The sequence below is a fragment of the Pezoporus flaviventris genome, unplaced genomic scaffold (assembly GCF_033815535.1).
Source record: "Pezoporus flaviventris isolate CSIRO_AGI_PZ_B2104156 unplaced genomic scaffold, CSIRO_AGI_Pfla_v1 ptg000078l, whole genome shotgun sequence".
NCBI lineage: Eukaryota > Metazoa > Chordata > Aves > Psittaciformes > Psittacidae > Pezoporus > Pezoporus flaviventris.
In genome coordinates, this window is record NW_026892626.1 from 13,597,401 (window position 1) to 13,624,243 (window position 26,843).

Below are 26,843 nucleotides of genomic sequence, written 5' to 3' on the forward strand. Positions count from 1 at the left end.
ATTTATAAATTATTGAAAAATTATTAGCAAAGCGCAAGGCTATTACTAGCAACTTTCAGTGAATAAAAAATAGCTACAACTAGTGTTTAAATCATCTTTGCTCTGAAAAGAAGCAGCGTTAATACAAACCTTCTCTTTATCATACATGTGCAAGAGGAGCCAGGTTTGTCTTGTCTTTTGAAACTTCCATTCTTCTGGGTTTTCAGACCAGCTGTAGTACAAAAAAAAATACATTAAATACCATGACTGAAACATTAATATTAATAAAAGATTTCCTACAATGACTCCATGTAACTTTGTAAGTGCGACATAGAGTTTATGACACTGTGAAACGGATACTAGCATGCATGTTGTGTGAGTGGCAAAAAGAACACAACAGATGGCTACCTGACTTCGGCGCAAGAAAGGAAAAGATCATAGGAAGACATCATGGCCAAAAATGTTATACATTTTCATCAGAAAGCACTGATTTCTTGGAGTTAAAAATCAGTTCCCACTCCTCAGCTTGGACCAGTCCTTTGTGAGAGGTCACTGCCCTCATTTGATCCACAACAACCAAATCCTTAGCCCAGCTGCAGGGCTACCTGAGTACGCAGGGACATGGAGGGGACGAGGAATCAAGTTTGGGTTCCAGTAAGGTGGTATTTCGCAATAAATTGACATGAAATTAAGCAGCCTCTAAAGGACTGGAAAGAGAGACTCATGCTACACAGTCACCTCAACAAAGGCTGAAGCCCATCACAGATGCCTGTTCTAGAGCAGAGAAAATTCATTCTTCAGAAGCATATGGTTTAAGGCTGGGATTTGTCCAGAAGTGTGACTTCAATATTGGTGTTTACAGGACAGGAAAATGCTTTTTGGGTCTCGCTCTCTCCAGGAATTCTAACATGTAGCTCAAAACTTCAGGCTGCTTCAATACTGTTAAACTGAGCGGCTAAACCAGATGATTAACATCTGCAGACATTCTTGGACTACTTAGTGAACACATTTGAAATATGCAGTTTTAGCTGGGTTAAAATGTCACATTTACGTCCATCTTGAATATGATTTAAAGCTGGTATAATCCGTTTTAGGTAATGAAAGAAACCTTTATTTCTATAAACAAAGATCAAGCTAGCAAATCTCACTATAAAGACTGCTTTTTTACAGGAATGTGCTTGAAAATTAGCATCTTAATATGTACAAAATCTGTGAATACACTGAAATATCATTTAAAGATCCAGAAGGAAACCTATGAGGAGAAAAAACAGAAGATTTTACAGTTATTTGACTTTTCTCTAAAAAACAAGTCTCCAGAGGGTAGCATGCATGATGCCTTTAATGTTCCAGCTTGTTTTACACAGCAACAGAGAGCACAGAAATCAACTGAAAAGCCAGCTGGGTATAAGAATTAGTATTGTTTAAATGCTGCCAAGTGTAATAAAGCAGAAGTCCTCATATTTGGTGAATGCTGCACCAGCAAATACATTTTTCAGTCAATTCAATGAAAGAGGGAAAACCAGACCTCAAATTAGTGCAGAAGGGTTTGATGGAAGTCTCTGCAGAAAACCCAAAGAAAATAATTATTGTCTTGACTTTCAAACTCACGATAAAGAAAAAGCAGCAACAAGTCATTAGGGTTATGACCAGCTAAATTCAATAAAAATGTCTGTAACCAGTACATTAGGTAAAACTCAGACAAACAACAGGAAGGATAAACAAAACATTAATAACCACAATATATCATAATCAAATGAACTGATTTAGAAGTCTCTTTTGGGACATTGCAGTAAGTGGGCAAAAGTTTGCAAAACAAATATTGCACAAAAGCAGGAGCCCAAAAGCTGAACTGCCAAAAGTTACAGAACCAAATAAAAAAATATTATGATGGGGAAAACATCATTCTCCCATCACCACCAACCTCAAAACCAAAGTACGTGCAAAAGAAAGATCATTCACCCCTTGGTGTCACTTGGCTTTGCAGCGAGATATCCAACTGAACAACAACTGTCAAAATACACCACCTGTAACAAGGAGCTGACAGAGAATAAAGTAAAAAGGGCTTTTCTTGTGGGTGCAGTTTCTGGGGCAAGCAAACACAGTAGCTCCTAACTGAGAAACTGGAACTTCTGCAGGAAGTAATGCAGCAAGACTATTAAGTCCTTCAAAAAACAGCCCCAAAGATAATGACAGTGCTTGTTGTTGAAAGAAACCCATTCGTTTATGAAGTTCATCCTTCTGAACAACTACATGGAAGATGCTATGAGAAATGCTGTCTATTTGCACACACGAAGAAGAAGGTAAGTTTAAAATCAGGTTTTATGTTAAATAAACCTAGAAACAGTTTACATTTTAATCTGTGCAAGGTGACAAGAACAAGAGGAATGGCAGATCTGTGACTGCATTCTGTGAAAACAGTCCTCATTCTAATGAAAACCTTTAACATGTTTTTATTTCTTTATGTATTTGTGATTATATTCGTTGGTTGGACACACCACATAGTACTCTGAACATTTTATTCTCTTCTAGTTTTATGTTTCTATCCCTTACAGTATCACCTGAGGACATTAGACATCAACTTGAAAAATACAGCCTGATTTGACTAATCTCCTATAAAGCTATAGGATGTTAAAATATCTTTATTACCTAGTTTATAAACAACTGAGACCAACAAAAAAGTGCACTGTAAGGTTAATTGCTCTTATTAGCCTATTACCAAAACCATATGCTCTTTTCTAGCAAGCTGTTACACTTCTGCAACTAAGACCCCACATTGACTCCTACTCTAGTGAATTCTCTTGTAGGAACAGACAAAAGCTTCAGCTAGTCTTCCTGAAAGGTTTTGCTCTATATACACCACAATAACTGATACAAATAAGAAATTCTTAAACAACTGCAGAAAGCACGTTTTTACTGGTACTTTATCCACGGTTGCATCAATTCCTGTTTCTCCCCCTTCAGGAAAATGGTCCTTCTCTTGACCATAATTCCTATCAAACTGTGAGCAAAACACTCATGATAATGGATGCACAATCTTTAAGACAGATAACCTGAGGTTGCTCCCTGCAATCGGCCCCCACGGCAGTTATTAAAATAAAAGTTTTCCACTGATTCCTATGACTATGACAGCTTTTTTCCTACTCTTATGACAGCTTTAAAACCTATGGAAAGTATCACTCCATGACAGGGTGAGAGGGGTATCTTGTTTATCAGAATGACATCATTAGTACATTTTTAGAAATGTTCAACTTTTAAACTACAAAAAGTTGAAGCCCTGTAACACGAGAGAGGTCTCATTTTGCTGTTTATACGCAGATAAGCTTCCTTGACATACTACAGCAGTAGAAAAGGCTTTTCCTTTGAGCGATTAAATGTCCCAACTACATTACAGTTTAAAAGAAACGTTTTATGGACAATCACAACTTTTCCCATAGTTTGAATTAATTTGATAGCCTTTAGAAGCATCTACGTCCAGATCTAATATAAACTATGGAACTGGATCAAAAATACACATGGGTAAAACATGCATTTTTCCAGTACGCCTTGGGCTAATTTTCAATATATTATTCAAACACTAATTGCCTTCTTTACACAGTTAATGTTTGAATGTTCCTTACGAGCTCCAGCTCATTGAAAAAACACATTGGTTGACTTTAGTTAAAGAGAACTTTTATGTTTGTGCAAATGATCTTCCTAAATGGCTTTGAAATTGAAGATACAGAGGAAATGAATCAAATGAATCGAGCGGCTTAGGGAATTTTACATTTGGGAGTCTGGATTTTAGCATGAGAGACTCACATGGAAAAGCTGCCCAAGATTCTCACTGGTATAGCTCATAAATGACTTCCAGTCTCTATATTAAAGTAACCTTACACAAATCTGTTTCCAAAACATGAGAATACAGGCAGCATAAGAAGGCAAACAAGAAGACAACTGGTAGTGTGCAGGGCAGAGCGCTCTCTGGATGTCCTAGCAGAAAGAGAAAGGAAAGGGAAAGTAGGCAAACTGCTTCCAGAAACACAGTAAGAGACAAACATTATTGTTACAAATTGCATTCAGGAAGACAACACAAAGCATCTACTCAGACTACTGCGCAGCACAAAACCCCACAAAGCTGTCACAGCTATTCAATAATCTATGTGTATAAAAACACTGTGCTGAGAACCAACCATTTTGCTCATTCAACTTGAGAAGATCACTGGGTAGGAGACAAGTCTTGAGAGACCAGAGAGACAGATATGTGACTGCTGAAAACCTTCCAGAAGACACAAGAGCACTGTTGCATGCCAAATGCAAGGACACCTAGATTCACCTACATCTGCTGCTCCAATTTGGTGCCACTGGCGGTCCTGCATGGGTATCTCTCCACGGTAAAGCAGATGGCCCCCAAATTTAGATCTCTCCAGCATACATCCCACACGCAGCATCAGGGAATTAACCTGAAAGGTTTCTCCAGCTGTGAGAACCAGGTCATGGTGTTGCCTCCTCTTGCTTTCCTGGGATTTACCCATGAGGACCCTTGTGATTTACTCTCTCAAGCTTCACTGAGTCTCAGAGGAGGGACAGAGCAATGGATCTGGTCCATTGCACCACATCCAAGGCTACACTGAAAAGATCTATTGAAAACATTAAGAGCAGCACACTGCACTACTATACAAAAATTGTCACATTAGAATCACAGAAACATAGAACCGCCCCACCTCTTCCCTCACAGTCACCCTTCACCTCTCATGGCCACCCCTCCTGTCCCCTCACAATCTCCCCTCATCCCTCATGGCTGCTTCTCCTGTCCCCTCACCCCTGATGGCTACCCCTGCTCTCCCCTCACAATCTCCCCTTATTCCTCATGGCTGCCTCTCCTGACCCCTCACCTCTCATTGCCACTCCTGATTTCCCTTCTTGACCGCCCCACCTCTCCCATCACGATCTTCCCTCACTGCCACCCCTGCTCACACCTCACGATCTCCCTTCAACCCTCACGGCCACCCCTCTTCCCATCTCATTTATCTGGGTACTCTTCTGTTTTGACACACTCGGTTTTTCATCACCACAAAACCCATCTTTAAGGATCACCTATGCTGTGATCCCACATACCCTCCAAGAAAGACTGAACAGAACTTATGGTACATGATCAAGGCATCAAGACTTTACTCCTGAAGCTCTCTACAAACAGTGCAAAAGGTGCATTGCTGCACTCACTATCTATCCATAAAATGTGGATAGCAGGTGCTTCCTCAATAAAGAACAACCATGCACTAAAAAATTCCCTTAAAGAGATTTAAAACCTTGCACAAACACTTGGCACTCAAGTGGTCTGCTGTAATATTTCACAATGCAATACTTACAATAGCAACAGCTTTAAAATACTGCATTTATGTTTGAGGTAAATTTATAGAATCATAGAACAGTTAGGGTTGGAAAGGACCTTAAGATCATCCCGTTCCAACCCCCTGCCATGGGCAGGGATACCTCACACTAAACCATGGCACCCAAGGCTCTGTCCAACCTGGCCTTGAACACTGCCAGGGATGGAGCATTCACAACCTCCCTGGGCAACCCATTCCAGTGCCTCACCACCCTTACAGTAAAGAATTTCTTCCTTATATCCAACCTAAACTTCTCCTGTTTAAGTTTTAACCCATTACCCCTTGTCCTATCACTACATTCCCTAATGAAGAGTCCCTCCCCAGCATCCTTATAGGCCCCCTTCAGGTACCGGAAGGCTGCTATGAGGTCCTGTGATTTAGACAAGCTCGCTGGCCTTATAAAGCCCAAATCTGGAAGCTCTGAATGCTGTTATCAAGTCAGTGCAGCCCTGAGAGTAACACCACATATGGCTTACAGGTGAGCAGAGGAACCCAGCATCTCAAAGAGCCCCCCTGGAACTGCTGGAAGCAGCATAGAGGGAGCAGGAATTTGGCACAAGCTCATTCTTGTGGGAGAAGAGCCATTTTCTGGATGGGGTTTTAGATGGATATATATTAAAAAAATATGGATGTGGATGGAAGTTTTATATATGCCCTAAAGGGCATATAGTGAAGTAGGAATAATAATTTTTTGTCCAGTTATAACACATGCAATTATTTAAAGGGAAACGTAAAAAGTGTTTATTTTTCTTGGGGGTATTCAGAATTTCTTCTTTTTCTTGCATTTAAAATGAATTTACTTTTATAGGGATAGTTTTTGAATGTCTGTCTTTGCCAACACTTGCACGGCCAGCAAGCTGCCTCGCAGTGTGCTTCAGTGCTCAATGGAATGTAAGAGGAAATCGAATTCCAAGTGCATGGGATGCTCGTGTTCTTCATTTGGAAAAAACATCCAAAATTTAAACTCTAAGTAGATTTTCAATGACTTGACCTAAATGGCTGCAGTTAAAATCTTAGACACTCTAATCTGGGGCAGAACTCAATATATAGATTAAAGAGACTCATAGCCTTTATTTTTAACTGTGTTTTTCTTGTGTTATGGATGACTCTGTTTATCTGCCAATTTCAATTCCTGGAGAAAGCTAACATATTTACACTGATATTCGCAAATCCAGTTTAGAAGCTAATTAAATTATGACTCAGATAGAGGTTTTCCTTATTTTCCTGGAAGAGGAGACACTAATGGAGCCCTTTTGCCAGAAAAAAAAAAAAACTGCCTAAAATTGTCAACAGATTTTAGAATCAGTGCCACATTTTTGGTTGAAAATCCTGGCACTATTTCGCAATCTGTGGTTTAAAAACAATTTTTAATATGTTCTTCCATCTGCTTTAAACACAGCATAATGACTAAAGACTTGTGAAAAGGCGAAGGGAAGAAGCTTTATTTTTTCTCTTTTATTTAAATTTAGGAATCACACATGCAGGAAAAAATAAACTTGCTTTTTAGTGTCCCATTTTTGTCCTGATGTCCAATATAAGGACAGATTGTACCCCTACAGCAAACTACACAGGATTTTCTTTGAAAGTATTTATAAGGCAAAAGGAAAGGGCCTTTGTGCCTTAAAGCAAAGCTTTGATTAAATCTACATAAAACGTTTATCACGGCATATCTTTTATTATATGTACTTTTATCACTTGCCATTATTTGTAACGTTTTATATTATGCTTACATCCTGAAGCTTCAGCCAGGCTAGAAATCCCCTTCCTCCCCCACTGCAGGCACTGTTCAAACACAACATGAGACATCCCCTTGAAGAGCTTCGAGTATAAACAGATGAGGCAGATGATAAGTGGAATGGCAAGATGACCCAGAAAACTGCAATGATGCCTCAAAATCATACAGCAGGTCATCAGTACAGCTCATATCTCTTATATGGTACAACACATGCAGGGTGTCTTACTGTGATTCACCTTGTCATAGACACCAACCTACCTGCACACGGCAAGAGTGCTCCACTGGGAAAAAAACCTTCAATTTATTATTTTAATTCTTTTTCTAATACAGTCATTTAGTTGCTGGTATCTGCATTAGCCTGCCTGCAGCAAAATTACATTTTGAGCTGAGAGCATATTTATAGCAGTAATAATATGCTAAGAACTTTCTGTTGTTTTCAGTAATAACAAAAAGGTCAGCAGTAGGCGTGAAAGCCCACCGCTAATATGACTGCATTATTAAGCTAAATGTGCTTTTTAGTTTACATACATTCATAAAAAGAAGACAAGGCCACAGTTGAATTATCACAGAAGAATAACAGAAAATAGAGTTTGAGCTCTTCCCAGTCAATGTACTCTGCTCCTAAAAGGAATATACAACTAAATACTATCTTCTGCTTAAATCCCATCTCCTCTCCAGATGTCCATCCTTTCTTGCACTTAATTCTGGTCACACTGATGCCCAGACCAGAAATAAGGAAAAGGGAATATGAAAACAACTGTTGTGCCTCCCTCCCATGAAGAACATCCTGGGTGGTACGAGGAGATAAAGAGGGTCCCATAGTCTGTATGAAAATCATGTCAGAAGCCAGCTGCAAGTTAAAAGTTGGCAACAATCCATTTATATAACTGCTTTCTGATGATCAGATGAGGGATATGCTACCAGACCCAGAAAAAACAAATACGGTCACTTCTCTTCTGCCTTACCACATTAACGTCCAACTGTCGTACAGAATATTCCTGCCAAGGCATGGATTCAGGCTGAGCTGCAACCAGTAGCTCACTTTCATTGCTCTTTATTTTAAATCTACTTTAAAAACTAACAAAGGTTTAAAAAACTAAAAAAAAGGGGGAGGTTCTGTCCCCTCCCCAGCATCTCAAAGAAGAAAAGAATAACAGATTAATCAATTAAGGACATTTCGGCACTTCAAAGGGAAGATTTGAAGGGCAGATATATTGAAATCAAACTGAAATCGCTGGTTGTGACTCTATGATTCCATCTTGTTGGGATAAGTCTAGGTTCTGGGGTGGTTCTCGGCTGGAGAAACTCACTGGGATAAGCAATGCAAGTCCTTTCAAGCCAGGTCTAGAAGATTCAATTCTATTGCTCAGCACCACAAAACTACTACAGTAATACCTAGTCATGTGTATACAGCCAGTGAGGCATTAATATACCCTAATCTTGTTCTGGGTGTCTATACAAAAAATCCTGTTGTTTCAGCAGTGCTGGCTCATACCTATACCAGCTATACTTAGAAAATTACAGTGGTAATGAAAGAAGAATTAGACAAGCTACAAAAAGCTGCTATCAGAAGTCAAATATTTACTAACATGATTAAAAAGTCAGAATAACTTTAAGGCCTATCTCAAAGCTAGCAATGATTAAAAAACCCTGACAAACAAAACAAAACTAACTTTTGGCTTTTAACAAGAAAACACCAAAAAATCTATGAAAATATCATGGTTTTCCTTACAGTAGTGCTGAAGAAAATGCTGGATGAGAAACCACCTTTATTTACCAGTGAAAGTTTTTGAGGAAGGATGAAGAAATGACCCCTTGGAGAAGGACCAAATACTGAAGATGCTGGCTTGATCAATTTTGCTTTGAACCAGCCAGGATGCCAAAGTGCCAACTTACTGCTCAATATACCGTGTTGCAAGTTTGTGTTACTCAGTTATTATGCATGGGCTATGTTAAGAAGCCCTGAAGCTACATAATGAGAATGGCACCCTGTGAAGGTGTCTAATCCAGCTGGACCTCTGATCAGCAACACTGCTGAAAATGCATTGCTTTTTATAACCAGGTCTTGTTAACTCCAGGTTGGCTGTTTCTGTGCTGTTTTACCTTTGGAAAGACCTAATGGGCTTCCACAGCCAACAGGATCAGAAGTGTTCTTCTGCAGTTCCAAACTCCAGAGTACCATTTGACTATAATATGAAAAAGCAATGCTCTCTCATTACACCAACGAGTTCCCTGTGTACCAAATGGCTACCCGTGCTAAGTCCTAGCATCATGCACACTCCTTTCTGACTCTCAGCACCCAGGATGTCTGGTCCCAGTTGCAGGGAGCCCAACTGGCCTCCTTCCCTCCCCACAAGATTCAAATCCTGTTACTGCAGACTTCCCAACAGGGCTTGCTGCAGGACTGGCCTTGAACCTCTTGCACAGCACTGGCTTACTCTTGTCATGATGTTCTATAGGTATACAGAAGACATCCTGGATTGTCAAATTCTTACCTCGGCCCTTTACTTAACTGAGTTCTCTTAGGACAGTCTTGAAAAACAAGTATTTATTAATGTGGATGACAGCCCTAAATGCACCGCCTAATTAGACATAGCTCATCATCGTTACAGTAAGCCCTCTTCAAATAACCCATCACACAGACGGCTTTTACAGTGCATCTGAGAGGATACCACATTTGGGGTTATTCTGGACCAACAGCAAGGACGTGTATAGAAGCTTTCAAACAAAAAAAATGACCCATCAACCACCCTTGTCATTTTTTACATCCCAATTTGGACATTGCATGCCTGCATCATTAGGAAGCATGGCAGAGGCAGAAGGAGTGTTGCAGACCCTGAGCCATTGGAATCGCCTAAATTGTAACCTTACAGAATGATTTATTCTTCTTTCTGCAGAAGAGCTCTAAAAAGGGGCAAGCCAATGAAAATATCAAGATCACCCTAAAAGTGTACAGCAGCTGACAGCCCACTTACATTTTCTTGATTTTTAGCTGCTATGTTCAGGTATCTCTCACTGCATAATAAAATCTGCTGCTGCACTACAGTATTCAGGACAGTATCAGATTCTCCTCTTCTAATATCCTGTGATGTGCATTGCACTACTATGATTTTAAGTAATCTGTGCTTAAAGAGGCTGATCTGCCAATTACTGCTTCCTGCAGATGGCTCTCATTCCAATTCAATTTTATTCATACAAAAGTAATTACTGATACCTTTTCAGGCATCGTCATATTAATAAACGTGTGAAGCAGGAGACGAGTTTTATTAAGGATCCAGTTTTATTATTTCAAAACTATTGCTGGTTATTCTAACTCTGGCTTGGAAGCCTTGACAGCTCCCTGGAGCTAATTGATTAATAATCGTTGCCAACTGCATTTTAAACTTTAATTTTGGCTTTGGCTGACCAGACTAAATGATTCTCCAGAGCTACAAAACTACTCGCCACTATTGTGAGTATTTGGGCACTGGATGAATAGCTTGAATGTGTTTGAGGAAGTGAGCAGCAGTGTTAGCTCTCCTAGATGTAAATTTTATGACAGAGGGAAAACATAAAACCTTCTTTTTTGCATTTCTGCCATGTCAAGAACACAGCTTGAATGGAAGATGGGTGAGTACAGAACACCTTTTCTCAGACCCAGAAGATGGGTTAAGGATGGGATGCCTGGGCTCGGAGCCAGGGGCTAGGCAAGGAGTTTAGAGAGCCAGGAGGAAGCAGGCTTCAGAGGCTGGGAGGAAGAAGCTATGCCTCATACACCTTCAATAAACTCCCAACTGCAAACAGAATTTCGCTAAAATAAATAACCCCTGCAGTCTGCTTTTAGTTTAAAAATATCAAGAGCTACTTTGTTGTAACACTTAAATGTGATATGGGCAATTTTAATTATTCTGGTTTTAGCTGACCTGAATAGTGCATGAGATTTCCTCAAGACAAATGGAAAAGGTCAAAGTGATTGTGTGAAGTGTTGAGCACTCAGAGCTTCAGTGAGCAATGAGCGTGTCTAGTTACTGTCAGGATACAGTTGAAGGAGACTGGCCTGTTATTAAAGACTTCTGCTTCTGAATTTCCCCAATACATCTCACAAGGTTTCTGAAAGTCATTTCAGATGAAATAATTTATTAAAGCTGCATAATCATTCAATTAGATGCAACCTCTTTTATATAATACTATGGACAGATGAAAGCTGGATCTCAGTGAGAAATATCTAATGGCGACATTTAATAAACTGTTAAGAAAATTCATTTATACTAAATTTTATTTTACTGGAAATGAGAGTCATTAAGAGAGGATGCATTAAATTTTCTTAACTAGGTTTGGAAATAAAGACGTTATTTTACAGGAAAGAGAATCAGGCAAAGAAACCTCAACTATTTTTACCCCAATATTTATGGACTTCACACACATAATCTAGTTTTTCCTAACTTAGGAAGCACTTTACAGCACGACGGTTAATCACCGCTAATGCAATTTATAGCTGCGGCAACATATATGTGAAAATGAGGAAACTCAAACATCCTACTGCAAATATTATAAATAGATAAAGGCAAACTAACCTTTGGAAAAAATCTGTTCACCAGGAATGCATGGGAAGCCTCCTTGGGCCCATGAGAACAAGTCAGTTTAAGAGCCACCAATCTCATCTGATACATCATTATATGCAGGAGAAAATTCTTACATATGTGATGGGGAATAAAAGTGCTCTCTGCAACCTCCAGCTGGCTAACTCAGGAAATGTTGTTCCTAGTTTTATCAGCAGCAATGAAGTGGAATAAAGCTGCACTGGTCGTTTGCAGCAATACTACAAAGGATCACAACCGCAAGGAGACCCCAATCACAGAAGGGTTTGGAATATTAATCCACACACATTGTGCGCCCACCCAGAGATAGTATAGGTGCTAATGGCCTTTAGGAATGTCTGGAGATGCCACTACAGAAAAAAAAAAACATGCAAACTCCTCTGTCAGAATAAGGAATTGAGAAAATCCTACAGGTCTGTTGGGACTAGAGTTGTTGTAGGGCCAAAGAACACAGAGCCTGCGTTCAGATGAGATGCAAGTTTTATGCCTAGTTTCCCTTGTGTCACTTGTTTGAAAGGAGACCCTCAGATAGTACAAGGACCTTGGTGAGTCACAGACTTCATCACTGTTTAATTTTACCTATCTGAAAAATGGGGTAATATAACAATTTCTCAAAAGCTGTCATAACAAGAGTGAATACATTAGTGTCAAAATATTTTTCATTTATTTTAACAGAACACAGTCATGATATGCTATCAGGAAAGGTACTGTGGAAAAGCAAATTACCATTACTATGAAAGGGAGAAGATAGAGAAAATAAATTTTAAAAGCAAAAAAAAAAACCATCCCTTTAAAGATGGGTCTGGTTATTCAAGAATATATTTTTCAGCTGATCCTGTAAATGACAGATGTCAGACAAAAACATTTGTGGCTTCATGTTAATGATGCTATTAACCACAGTATTTCCCCCTGAGAATGTCTGAACAAAATGCCCAAGTAAATATTTTGACAGCTTTGTTTCACACTGAAAAAAATGGTAGAAGCACAAAGAGACAGAAAGCACAAAGAGACAGAAGGTTTCAAAGTAAATCACTCCGCAGCTTCTCCTGAAATATGCTTTGAGCTGTGTCCTTGTGACCCGCCATAAAATTATGCAAAGATTTAGAAAGACAAATTATTTGATTCGGAGCCATAAAGCAGGATTAGTGTTTCCTCATCTATTTCTCCCCTTTTCTTAAATTTAGTGACAACTTATGGTTATGGAAATCTCTTTCCTCTGCTATAAGCAGGGCAATGAGCAGATTTAGGGAGACAGAACAGCTCCTGACTCTGATGGAGAAAACTTTAGTATGGACATGAGCTTCCTTTGCTTTCTCCTCTTAAGCCATATGTTAGGGCTAAGCAAGCTACTCCAAAACCATTCCCTACAGAAAAGAGTTTATCCAGAATATGAATATCTAAGCCATAAGAAATCTAATTCAGGAAAAGTAGTGCTAGTCCAGCTGCTCTTCCAAAGCTCAGCTGAATGAGTTGCATCATTAGCATTCACTAATTTGGCTGGAAAATCATGCAATCGTTGATGTTTTTAAAGCTTCCTGCTTCTCAATGAGTTGAAAATACCACAGAGATATCTGCAGCATCTGAGAACTTCCACATGCAACTAAGTTTAAAAGTCTTACACCTTGGTATTTCAGAATGTTTTGTCTCTAGAAACCAGAGCTGCTTACCCAGCAAGCTAGAAATGGCAAAATACACCCAGATACACCAATATGGACAATACTTGCCTGAAGTGACTGAAATGACATTAAAAGAGTAATTCTGTCCAACTGGAGCATTTCCAGTAAAAGTATTACTGATACCCAGAATATACTCCTATGGTTCACTTTCTTCCCAGAAGTTCTTGGTAAAAATAGCCAAGATTGGCTCCAAGCTACTTAAAGTTGGTTTTTGTTCTTACTTTTGGTTGCTGGTTTTAGCATTGCATAGTAAACAACACTGTTATTTGTCAGCATTAGCTTTAACTGACAAGTTTATCTTCAGTAACAGCTGAAGAAGCCTTGGTGCCCGCTCTGGCACTGGAAGTGGTACAACTTACAAACCATCACCATGCTGTGCCTGAGCTCATTTGCAACAAGCCATGACTTTTTAATTCAGGCTCATCTGGGTTTTAACCTGGTTATTCAGCTTCCAGACTCGAGCTGGTATTTCTGCACAGCACTGTGCTATGCAGGCACTCTCCTCTGTTCAGTGTCAGCATCTCTTTAACCACCTGCACTGCAAAGTTGGACTCGAATGGAAGAGCTGCAGACTGTAAATGCTGCATTCCTTTTTTAGGTGAGCCTTCATCAGGCAAAACCTGGATCACTCAGTCTGGATAGCTGTATTTATAGGTGGAAAAGAGATTAGATATCCATAAGGAACAGTAATCTGCATGCACTTACTAAATTACGATGTTAACTTGCTTCTTGCAAAGCAGTGAAATTATTGTATTAGAACCACAAAAAGCAGCTAACCCACCAAGAAGTTAATAAAAGCAATTCTTGAACAATATGACATCCTGGGGATGTCATGAAGGGGTTAGAAAATCACTGGCATGGCTCCAACACGGTTCTGTGTATCATTTGCTATCAAGATACAGCAAAGTGAATCCAGAAGCCAGAGAGTGCATCGTAGGGGCTGAAAATCATCAAGTCTGGCTGCCGTCAGACATCTTGATTAAACAGGCAAAAGCTGTATGGTGCTATTACCGAGAGTGTAACGTGACATTCACAGAATCCTAAATGCATGGTTTGAATAACAAGATGATAATGAGAACAATAACATCTGGAAATGTATATTGTAAAGCCAGCTCTGAAACAGGAGGGTATCTGACTTGCTGCAGCCAGGCTGAAGTAGGATGAGAAGCACTGTCCCTTTTACAGCCAGTGAAAAATTTATTATGGCTATAGCTGGCATGTTTATGCCAACACTGTCATTAACACAAAACTGAGGAACAGTTTGAGGGGAGAAAATAAACCCGAAGGTTTTTAGTATGCAGCAAATTAAATGTGAAGTCTCAATGTGCTATGGCTCAAAGAAGAATCCAAAGTTGTAAGCCGCAGACCAAACCCGGAGCGACAAGGAGCAGGAAGGAATCACAGACTCTCAGTCCCTCCTGTGTGAAGCTGGAAGGTGGCTCAAGCAAAACAGCATGTTTGCTTCCAGGTCTTGCATTTCCAGAACTTTCACAGACCCAGGAGTTCAAAGAACAACAACAGAACACATCAGTGTATGGAAGAACTAGCAACAGATGAAGGATTATGGATGTACTGCTTCACCAAAGGGGCAGCAAGATTGAGAAAACTGATAAAGCCATGTAAAGGATGCAAACACCAGGATGGGTGGGGGCGATAGTGACTTAGAAAGCCTTGCTCAGTCCCAGGTCCAACACAGCAGAGCAATTTTTCTGCTTCCTATACCTAACAGCAAGTTCTGCCTTCTGCAGAACGTAGTATGCTTGAGTGTGCTAAGTAGAATCAAATCTGTGAAGCAAATATGCCATCTCCGCCTACCCCCACAAGAATAACTGCTGGCATACCAGCACCCTAAAAATAGGAAAGGTGTGGGCATTGCAACAGAGAGCTTTGTAGAGTTTGTGAGTAATGCCGGGGCTGCTAGGGAACTGCAAACAAACTGAGGCGGCTTCATCAGATGCCATGGGGTACTGAAGTTACACAAGGGAGTGTAGGATAATGATAAGGTAAGTCACTCTTAGTAACATGAGACTACTCTGCTGCAAACAGAGATAGTGGCTTCCTTCAAAATAAGGAAGGTCTGTCCAACTATTAACATCAGTTGGAAAACATTCAGTTTTACAGACGTGCTGATTTAGGTCAAGGAGAGGAATCCCACTTAGAGGCAGGTCAGGCCCTGGTAGAAATTAAAAGTCAAGCAATATAGAAAGTTGGAGAAGTGCTAAAACAAGTTCACTGATCTCCAGAGTATTAGGAAAAGTGCAAGCCTTTGAAATCAGATAGTAGCAAGCGCCTGCCCAAGGTCATATAAAACAGCCGCAGAACAACGCCAAATGCTAATTTATCCTGTATCTGACTCTCTGGATTCATGAGGCTTCTTACGGAACTAATGAATGTGACAAAATGACTAAAAGCTTGTATGAATAGATTAATTACATCCATAGTTAATGCTTGCCCCAGAACCTTTAAAAAGTAGCCCTACGATTATTAAAGCAAAACTTGCCTCCACCAAGATTCCCCTAATCTTTGAGGAAAAGCAGTTCTTCCAAGACACCTTAAAGGCCCAGCTGTTGAAGGGAATTCAGTAACATCACTGTGTCTCATTACAATGGTTTCTCTTTACGTTCACATACTATTTTTTGCTACAGGCTAATTGAGATTCATCACTTGAGCAGTTCTCCAATATTTTATGAAGCTCGAGATAACTGATGAGCTTTTATGTATGCTGCACCTCCCTATCAGGAAGAAAACTCATTCTCCATCCCAGAGGGTGGGGGAAGGAGAAATGACACTAAATGCTAATGTTAGTTGTTATCAAACCCAAGGAGCCTGTCTCTGGAGGGAGGAAAAAAGATCTGTGTATGTTTACATTTCTAGTGCATCAATCACTTCTAATATCTAAAAACTTCAGACACTGATGGTGAAACATCAAGAAGTTTGAAATGAATAAAGATTAAGGCCAGCAGCATAAGAATTACTTAAATAAGTTCAGAACCAAACATCAAGTCACCACTGACCACAGCTAAAAAATACTTACCCTTTGAGAGGAAAAAACAGCTTCAACGAAACAAGCTAAATCTGACACAAGCCCATTCAATGCACTTTAAATATAGAAACTGGTTTTCAGCATTAATAAGTGTGGTTGTATTTGCTCAGAAGCTTTCCCAGTAGAGTCACTTGGCCGCAAATGTGGTAGGATGAATTGTCTTGTGATTTCCTAAAGGGCCACAGTCATCTCAGCTGTTTGGCCACGAATCTCAAATACTGCTGCCCTCTTTCCTGACCAGCACAACCCTCTTCTTGGATGCAAACACTGAGTGAACACTAAGCCACCATTTATTAATGCCCTTCTCCACATGGCTTCTGGTCCAACAGAAGTAAAAACCTGATATACTTTAATCATGCTACTTTTATTTATAACATATATACATAGAGAAGAGAAATAGTATTAAAAATATCAAAGTATCAAAGTAGATGCTTAGAGCAACCACCCCTCAGATTTCAGTATTCTTTGAAAGGAAGAACTATGTTCCAGCTTTAAAATCTCCCATGCTTGGCACTGTTTGTTATAAAGTTTGATGGAGGACTGGGATCTATTTCCATTCTGCAAACACAGCAGATAAACAACCGCCCTTGGCTCTACACTGTTTTCAGCAGCACCACCACTGCACTCAGCAAAACCCACCTTGTGTTCTGCAGAGTCAGACTGTTTCCTCTCTCGATGGGAAATTCTGACTGTCCCTCAGTTTTGTGCTTCTGTAACGTGCCCTTGCTTTGTACTATTCTTATGGGTATCTTTAAAAAAATCTCTGACATTCTCTGAATCCCACCTAAATTTAAATTAGGGACGGGGAAAGTAAGATCTACAAAGAAAACTGAAACGACAATGCATGGGAAACATTCTGGTGACATGTATTACTAGTATAATATAAACCATTACAGAAAGAAAAGAAACATGCTTCAGCAGCTTATTTTTAAAGTTTAAACACATGATAAATAAAACTCAAGGCTTAGGTATTTCACAGCAATATCCAGATAATATTATCTATTACTTCTACCTTGGTTGATATTAATCTTGTATTTCCACATACTGCCAGTGACATCTTTTCAGATCTCTGTCTATCCCTTTGATGGGTGATGGAGAAAACCATATGTGCGGATCCATATAGCAATGAACTTTCTAAGCCAAACACAAGAACAGAAGCATTCCAGGACAGAGAGGCTTGCCAAGACAAACAAGTTCTGCCAGCATTTTAACACCACAGAAGGTCAGTTAGGTTATAATTAAGTCTAATTACCATTTTCATGAATTGCAACATCTTTTCACTTGAAGGCACTTAGTGCTCAGAAAAAGATGATTTTCTATTTTCTGTTTTCTAAGAATCACAGTAATGAACATTCTAATCTTGGCTTTAAACCTGAATCATCACTTATCATCATAAAGAAAAAAGGCATGGCATCATTAAAAGGAAGAGACTCGTGCGGTTTATTTAACCACTAATACTTTCTCAGTGCTGCTTTTCCCTATTCCTCTGCAGTAATTTTACAGGTTTTCCCTCTTCTGTTCAGTACCACTCCGGATTTTTTTCATTATTCCACATTTTCTTTTTTCCTTCTTGCAGTTATATAACCTTTCTGCTTCACTTTAGCTCCCTATTTTTAATCCTTTATATATCTTCAGATCTTTCTCTTTGCTCCCCAGCCAGCTGGAGAATCTGACTGTAGTAGGCTTTCTTCTATTTCCACAGGCATGCCACGATTGCTGCGTTAGACAGAACTGCATTGGGAAACTGCCTGAGCTTATCTCATCAACGGAAAAGGTGAGATAAAAATTGGTGAAGCAAAGACATTTTTTTCTCCCCTTTTCCTTTTCCCACATGTCAACAGAAAGCAAAAGAGGAAAATAACAGGAGCCATTTGGCTGCTTCTCCTCTATCAGGAGTACAAAACCTGGTTCCTGCTCATTCTGGTCTCATTCAAATGAGAAAGAAGCTGAAAAGCCTGGTCTATCAAATGTCACCCAGCTCAACAGGGAGACCCTTCGGCACCCTCAGATATGGCTGGAGGCTGCAGTTTGATAGCTGGCGTCAGCTGCTGTTGCATGTTGCCACCCCGTACAAATGAGGGGAAAAAGCCTCTCTCAATTTCTAGGATGGCCCTCCAACAAAATGATAATTTGACCTCTCTGGAGGCTGGCAAGGAATCAAGGATTATTTGTTTTTAGACTCAAATAACAAACCTGGAAAACTGGAAGAACTGGTTAGCTTGTGGCACACTGTGCCCAGCAGCAAGGAGGTTTACAAAGACCCCCAACAGGGGCTCACATAAGCCGTGCTACCAAAGACAGCCACATGCTTTGGTCTAGCACTGCTCTTTGTGCTAAGCATCACTCTGAATCCAGCCCTGTTGCTGCAGTGCTGGTCCTAAAGCTGTCAGGAAGGGCAGTATGCAATTAGCAGTCCTGCCCCCCACACGCTGCCTGCCTTCCTCCCTCCCATTAATGCTCTCTTCATTACCTCCTCTCAACTAAAAAGATGAGGCACATCTTTCTGACAGTCACTTTGTGTCTCAGCGAAGCGAGAAGCGCTGCCTGTGGGCTGCCTGCTACTCCCACTTCATTTTTAAAATGGAACATACAGAGCTATTGCAGAAGCAGGGCCTTCTGTAAGCACAGGACCCCTCCTTTTATTAGTCATGTTTTATTTCCTCCAATTAAAATCTTGCTAATTCTCCCTGATCTTACCCCTTGAAACAGAAATTTATTCTTCTGGTGAAGAATTCCACATACCAGAAAAGATGATTCTGCATTCTGAGGGAACCACTATTTCTCAATATATGTATGGCCTACAAAATAAGTTTCATTTTCCCTTGCAAACGTCAAAAGTCTGGGTAACAAAAAAATCTTTTGAATGGTTTCTAACGTTTTTCTTTTGAAGTTATCAAAGCAAATTTCACTAAAATAAACCCAATTATTCTCCTGCCATAGGCTACCACCTTATACGGTTGTAGTCTCATACAGCAAATAGTCTCTTAATAAATAAAAGGGGTATTTTCAGTCATCATACGGTACTTCAAGTTTCACCTGTCCTACTGGAGATTCACATGTCATCAGGGAATGAAGATGCCACTTCACTTAGCAACCCTTATGTCATGCAAGGATTTTTATTGTAGGTGGGGCAAAATATAAATCCACAGCACCTTTTTGTTTAGTTCCAATTATATTCATCTCTTCATCTATACACTTAATTTATCCTCCCACATATTATTCATGCCTGTAGCTCTACAAAAACATGTAGACTGAAATCCCTGACCCACTAAAGTTGCTGGGAGTTTTGCAATGGACTTCCAGAGCTTGGATTTTAGTTTCCCTTCCCCAGCTAATACAGTACTTCTCTGATCACTTTAAATACAGTTGTTTCTGTTTTCAGTCTTGCTGGGTTGAAAATCATCTGTGGTGTGAAAGGATTAAGCTATTTTTCTGTAATTTACAATGTGAAAGATGGTCTCAGCATGTTTTGGGCTAGAACAGAGTCTATGGTTATGTTTGCTTGGCAGTTCAGCATCTTATGACTGTCCCTGTTACGTCTACAAAATTCAAACTGTCTGTTGCTGAAACAATCCCTCACAACCTACTGCTGTACATATAGCCCTTGAACTGCATATTACAAGTTCAAATGACATAACAGGTTTACTATTTCAAGGTCATTTGGTACAGGTTAAGTGAAACTCTGGAGTTAAACTGGTTCAAATATTAGTTCAATTACAGTTTCATATACTGTCACCTAACAAGGTGAAAAGTCCATACAAATCATAGAATAGAATCATAGAATAGTTAGGGTTGGAAAGGACCTCAAGATCATCCAGTTCCAGCCCCCTTGCCATGGGCAGACACACCTCACACTAAACCATGTCACCCAAGGCTCTGTCCAACCTGGCCTTGAACACCGCCAGGGATGAAGCATTCACAACCTCCCTGGGCAACCTATTCCAGTGCCTCACCACCCTTACAGTAAAGAACTTCTTCCTTCCAAATAACGGTGGAGTACCAAGCAAAACCCTACAGCTTGTTCCTTTGCTCCCCAAACCAGAAATCCATAATCTAGAGATCCACCACTTATTAGCACACATAGCAGAGTATAGCCTGAGCAGACGGTTCAAAGCCAACTGTCAATCCATTTGCAGTTCAAACCAGTGGTGAACTCCTCCAGCTGTTTTCCGGATCAAAAATATTATTGTCATTTTGCTATCACTGCATGCTGTGGGTTATGCAACAAAAATGCACGTGTCCCTCTGCCTGGAATGCAGTTAATTTCCTCCCTCCCCACTGAGAGTGGTAAGTAACAATTCAGACTGTCTGGATGCTTCAGTTTTGAGCTTGGCCAGAGATGCGACCCTGGAATTACTCCATGGGGTAAAATGCTGGAGGTCTGACAGACAGGGCATATTTTGCAGGGCATATTTTGCAGTTTGAAAAAAATAAGCACTTTTGTCCTGTTTATACATGACCTCTTACTGTCTGAAGGGTACTGTGATGTGAATGCTTTGCTGTAGATTCTTCAGTTTAAGCATACGCTTTGCTTTATGTTGGAATACTGAGTATTCTAAATAACTAGATGAAATAATTGCTTGTATTCTGAAATCAGCCACTCTATTTGATGTATACTTTGGTATGCAAAAATAAGGCATTGTACTCTGTTAACTTTAAAATAGCAGCATAATCCCATTTTGATTTGCAAATATCTAAACATCACGCAGGCGGTTAAATTCAGACTCCGTTATGCTCAACCACTTCATGCAATTTGCTTATATAAAGAGAACAACTGGAACTCCTTTGCTTAGAACAGTGCACTCCAGAAACAGAACTAATTTCCTCAGTGCAATCTTTTCTGCAACGTGCCTTTCATCTTTGTAAGTGCAGCTAACCCAGTGGTATTTATATATCAACTACATGATCAGAAAGACAGGAGCTGTCTTTCTCTATAAAATGTTTGCACCGTACTTAACATCTCTCAGTTCTTCCTGTGATATAAATACAAAAGGGTGATCAACTGTATGCTTGGGTGTCAACTGAGATGAAACATTAACTTAATACTTAACTGCAGCAATTTCCTTTAATGTGTTATTACTTGGTCCAGCTTGTTCTGGGTTTCTGGCACAGTTTACAGCTTACTCCTGTGGGGAGCACCTGCAGTGGTTTTACTAGTCCTACCTGGTTAAATAGGCCAGAGCCAACTCACATCCTGACTGCTTTTTGGGCTCCACCTTTTTGATAGAGATCCCAGCTTCCCTCATCAGCTGCTTTTCCTTCTTCTTGCGCTCTTTTTTTAATTTTCTTTCCAGTTTCCTCTTTTCCTCTGCAGTAAGTTCTTCCTCTTCTTCCGTTGCCTGAAAAAAACATTTAAATCAAGTATTAATATTTCTATAGGAAAGTGAAAATAATATGCATAAAAGCAATTATGCCTACTTTGCACATGCAATGAAAGGACACAGATAATACTTAAAACCAGAAGCTTCAAGGTTCATCATTTTACTGTTCATTATACTTCCATCACCTCTTTACTCTGCTCAATTCACAGGACTGTAAATACTGCACTTGAAGAAGCCTTAGAACTGCCCTCTCCAGATGACTCTACTGTTCTCAGCAGTATGGTAACTGGAGCACCTTCTAGCTATATATTAAACATACCTAATATTGGTTGTGCAAAGCCCTGTGTACCTCGGGAAGCAGGAGGGATTTGGACGCTATGAAGCCATCTCTTCTGCACTACCTCCCAGTAGCAACCAAGCAACCAAAAGTATGGAATTCTTCAAACAAGACTCTTTAACTGGCCTGGTCTTGCTTTTAGATACTTCTAAGTCCAAGACGGGTGGTGCTACTTAGCTTATATGATAGTTACAGATCTCAGAGAGTCCCAAAGAAAACTTTGATACCTTCACCAAAGGTATCAAAGGTGCTTCTCAGCCACCTCCATGGTCAGGCACTACCATAAAATGCAGGCTAAAGGTATGCAGAAGGACAGTAATGATTTGTGAATAACTCCATTAACTAATCCACTTGCTCAGCAACAGTTACCAGGTTCAGTAAGACAACCTGAGCAAGGGACAGCTTCCTGCAAGGCCAGACTACATTTGTAAGAAAATGGGATCTCTGGGTAGGGGAAAACTACCCACTGACAGCAGTGGAAATGGCATGGATGTAAGGTGGCCCAGGAAATGTCTACCTTATCTGTACACAAATGGGCTTTGAAGCAGACTACTATATGACAGGGACAGAATAATGGGAGACTGCACGTGAGTGTTTGTTTTTTAAATCCATAATTCTTCTGCTCAAAATAAATACAGTACATTTTGTGGTGTTTCTGCCAAATCTGCACGTCCCTTGGACGCTTCAGCTACAAACTGATGGAGTATACACACAGAGACAAGCGAGGCAATCTGAAGGAACCACCCAGGCCTACAGCAGCTGTGTTAGCATCTCACATCCCAAGACTGGGGAAGATAAAGGAATTTAACCACCACCTCCAAGAACAATGATTTTGTTCACAGAGTGGACTTAGTTCAGATGCAGCAGCTTTACTTGCTTTGTACTTGCCAGGTGAGCACCTCTGCTAGAGCATTGGAAACCCACGGTGGCAAAACTGAGTGGGAGAGAAACATTCTTCCTCCTCTCCCTGCTCCCTCCTCACCTGGACTAGGAAACCATAACTGCAACCTGAATGCACAAGAAGATCAATTGCTGTATGGAAAAACTGGCTGAAGCTGCCATATAAACTCAAAAATCTTTAGTGTTTGTTATATCAATTTGTGTTAGTCGAATGAAAAACCTGACATGTTGCTCTTAACAGTATTCTTGCTGATGTTCAAGCAAAGGGCAGTTAAACAAGGCAATACCTGAACACAAAGACACCTGCTGAGGACTAATATTTGTTCAGTGTCAATTCATGTATTGTCTAACTTTAGTTTGCCTCATCTTTTCAACTTTCTGTTTTCAAAGACCAGAAAAGGCCAATAAAGCAGAACTTCGAACAATTGCGCATGGGACAGTAAAGAGAATTTAGGGTGGGTTTTTTTTGTTTAAAATACTTGCAAGCTACTTTTATGGAAAAACCAGTATTCCTGTGCAAACCCATGCAAAAACCCAACACACGTTCCATTTACATAGAAGACATTTTCTAACTCGTGCTGAGGACAAAATAACATTTAGGGTGAAGGTAGGTATGTAACCGTTATACAGGAAGCAATGTTTTCAGTTGAAAAGCCACCCTGGTCCTTACTAAAACAAGAACGCAGCCGCACAAAGCCCAGGAAAACACTGAGGGTGGTCATTTAGAAAGTGTTTGTAGAAGATGACTGCGGCAGCTGCCCAACAGACGACACGCTAGGGTTAATCTTCTTTTAAAAATCATGTAATGAATTCGTTTACTTTTCTGTGAGCCATGAAGCTTTCAAATAAAGTGACTGTGGCACATCATTAGAGCTGGCCTGATAAAGAGGCCTCTGCTTCTTCATACTTACAGTAAATGCGTATCTCTGTACCTTCCCTTCCCCCCTGCATTCCTGGCATTAGCAAAAAGCTTTTTATCCCTCTCGCCAACCGCTCCATTAAAAACAAAACAAGTTGCTCCCTGCCTGTAGGTCCCAACATAAATACCGAGCCCTAACAACATTTGTTTCCAGCATCGCAGTGGATGCAACTGTGGGCTGTCTGAAACAAGAGAACTGTTCTCCCTGTGAGGCTAATGCTGTCCTGGGCATGAAAGAGTTAGGATTTACAGTCCCTTCTGCTAGCCCACAGCATCATCTAAGGAAAATCGGATTCATCAGGCTTCTATCTGGGACTCCCAGCACACAGACTGTGAAAGCGTTTGCAAACCTACAGCTCAGACAGCTTTTCTAGTTGCAACTGCACTTTTACCCATCCATGCCAACTTGATTTAATCCAGCAGTCCATACGACAATCTGTCCTTGACTGGCTTTTTATTTGAAAGCCTCAATTTTTATGCGCTTCATAAAACACCTACATTTGGTGGCACATTCTCCACGGAAGCTGAGGGCAGTTTTATAACAATTCATAAAAGAACAACACAACCAAAACCAACCTTCCCCAAAACCTGGGACTCAGAAGAAAACCAAACCAAACCAAACCTTTCGCTGGGATTTAAAGCCTAGTTGTATTTATTTTAGCTTGGATGATCTCTGATACTCTACTGGTGCATCTCTCTTATTTAAATCAACAGCCTTGTTTTTCAGTTTTGCTTTCCCTGAACCATTAGTGTGTCCAAAGTTTGTGATCCACTTGCATTAAGAATTCAAGTATTATATCATTATTTAAATTTAAAAAAACCCCAGCCAACAGCACTTCATTGTTCCGAGGTCATAAATATCCCATGTTGTCTCCTTCTATATTTATAAAGTGACATCGCAATTTGTAGTGCTACCATTTAGTCTTAACTACAACATTGTAAAGTCCGTATTTGAGCGTGAGACACTTGTTTATTGACGTGATAAATTTAAACCACATGCATGCAGAAAAACACAACACTTGCTTATTTGCAAAACCTGCTGAGAGCTACCACACCACCTTGGATCGTGGGCTCATTAGATCTCAATCTAAACAGGGTCAGGCTAGGTCAGCACACTTGAATGAATGACATTCAGAGGAGAGCCAGTGTTCTCTCGTGATTAAGGAGGTGGGAGTCCTCCACTTGGACACTTTCCAGAAGCCCTGAAAAGGTGCTAAAAGGAGTATTGCCACTGGATGCCATATTGTGAGTAAAAGACAGACCCCCAAATCTTTAACGCTCATGCTTATGAAAACCCATATCACCTTCGCAAGGGTACAGAGCTATCAGCTCAGACACTCCAAAGTTCATACTATACCATGTCCATCTGCATACAAAGAGCTGTGACTGCCAACCCAGTGCCCTTCATCAATGCCAGCCTCTAAATTTCTGAATTGTATGTAAACACAGTAATATACTGTAAATAGCCTAAGACATCAACTAAAAATATCTGGAGGCTTCAGCTGTGGCAGTTTTAGATACCAGTTAAAGGTTTCCATTATTCTTTATAATGTGGAAATACTGCACAAATTTAAAACATTTTGTAGGTGATCTTTAGTAATGAGCTTACCCGTACCAAAGGGGGAACCATCTCAAACTGCAGTAAAGCATTTCCTAGTGTAAAGTAGTGCTTGCTAAGCGATTCAGAACAGAGAAAAATAACTGCAAGAGAACCTGGCAGAAGGATGTACCCAAGACAGGATTTCTTCCAGTTATCAGACCCCTTTTTCTGCAAACGAAAGAGTGTCAAAACCAAACAGATGAAGCTTTTCAGAGACTGCATCTGCATAAAAGCTTTTAGTGCCAGAGGACTATGAACCGTAATAGCTGGGTAACCAGTACCAAGATGGTATTAACAGCACACTAATTGTATTATGTTTCAGCAGAGCAATAAGTGCATTTTTTAATCTGTTTCCAGATTCATAGTTACCCAAATGTTCTTGGCTCCATACTTGAGTAAAATTGAAGACATCTTCTAAAGATTTCTGTTCCTCCTTCTGGCTCATCACTTCCAAAAACTCCTAAATTTGCATCCCCAGTTTTCTGCTGCCAGCAAAGAATAAGCTTGACAGAGTCAGAAATTCTGAAGAAATCCCACAATGAACTGAATACTCATTTATTACAAATTTGCCTTTGGGATTCGTCTGTGTAGGTCCGTCTGAGCTTTCCGCCTGCTCAGGGGGTTCAGCTTCTCTGCCAAACGTACAGCAGTAACCACAGACCAAGCCACAACACCAAATTTACTACTTATTAGTACCAGTGAATCCAGCTCCTCCAAAAGCCAACAGACTTTTCTACCAGCACAGCCACACAAGTCTGTACCACAGCAAAGCAGGCAATATCAGAAATTCAGAGGAGTAAATTATAACTTGACTGACGAATGTATAAAAAGGGCATCAAATGTCTGAACTCCAAGGAGAAAGAGGTGGGAATGGACGATATGGCTTAATTCCTAGTAGGAGCACTGTACCGCCTTGTTTGTTCATTAAGTTCACGTTATTTCATAACTTTTAATACAGAGAAATGTCAAAAGGGGCTTTGTTCACTGACCACGAGCTGACGTGGAGCTACCGACCCGTCACGTAATGGCTTCGCTGACAAGCAGCCTTTTGCCCCAAAAATACCCTGTGCATGATATCAGCATGCAAAACGTCCTGTTTCTGTCTTACACAATACATTTGATCCCAGATAAATAACTGGCCATCTGCCAGCTTAAAAACAAAAAGTGGAATCTATAAACAGTGTTCAAAACCTACAAAGAAGAAAGGCTGGCAAACCTTTAGATGCAAGGTTCATAAAAGAAAGATTGACAAATGATTTACTATCTGAGGCTTGCGAAAGAACTGTGCTATGACTACAGCTATAGGATTTGCATAAAACAGTTCACAGCCATATTAAATTTAAAGAACTATTTTCTATCATTTAGCATCTTACGAAAAGAAGAAGCATGA

At 40.1% G+C, this 26,843-nt stretch overlaps 1 protein-coding gene across 8 annotated transcripts in view; it reads right to left on the reverse strand.

The window, feature by feature from the left end:
* The window catches only part of CUNH7orf50 (chromosome unknown C7orf50 homolog), a 133,983-nt gene that overhangs the window by 9,525 nt on the left and 97,615 nt on the right, over positions 1-26,843 (reverse strand). For 7 of the 8 annotated variants that reach the window (XM_061474081.1, XM_061474082.1, XM_061474086.1 and 4 more), the window contains 2 exons: positions 21,540-21,715; positions 130-211 (listed from right to left, as the gene is read on the reverse strand). In XM_061474081.1, coding sequence (XP_061330065.1) covers positions 130-211; positions 21,540-21,715 — 258 coding nt within the window. Of the gene's footprint in view, positions 1-129; positions 212-21,539; positions 21,716-25,822; positions 25,880-26,843 lie in introns of those variants that run through there. The other variant, XM_061474084.1, reaches the window with a different exon arrangement.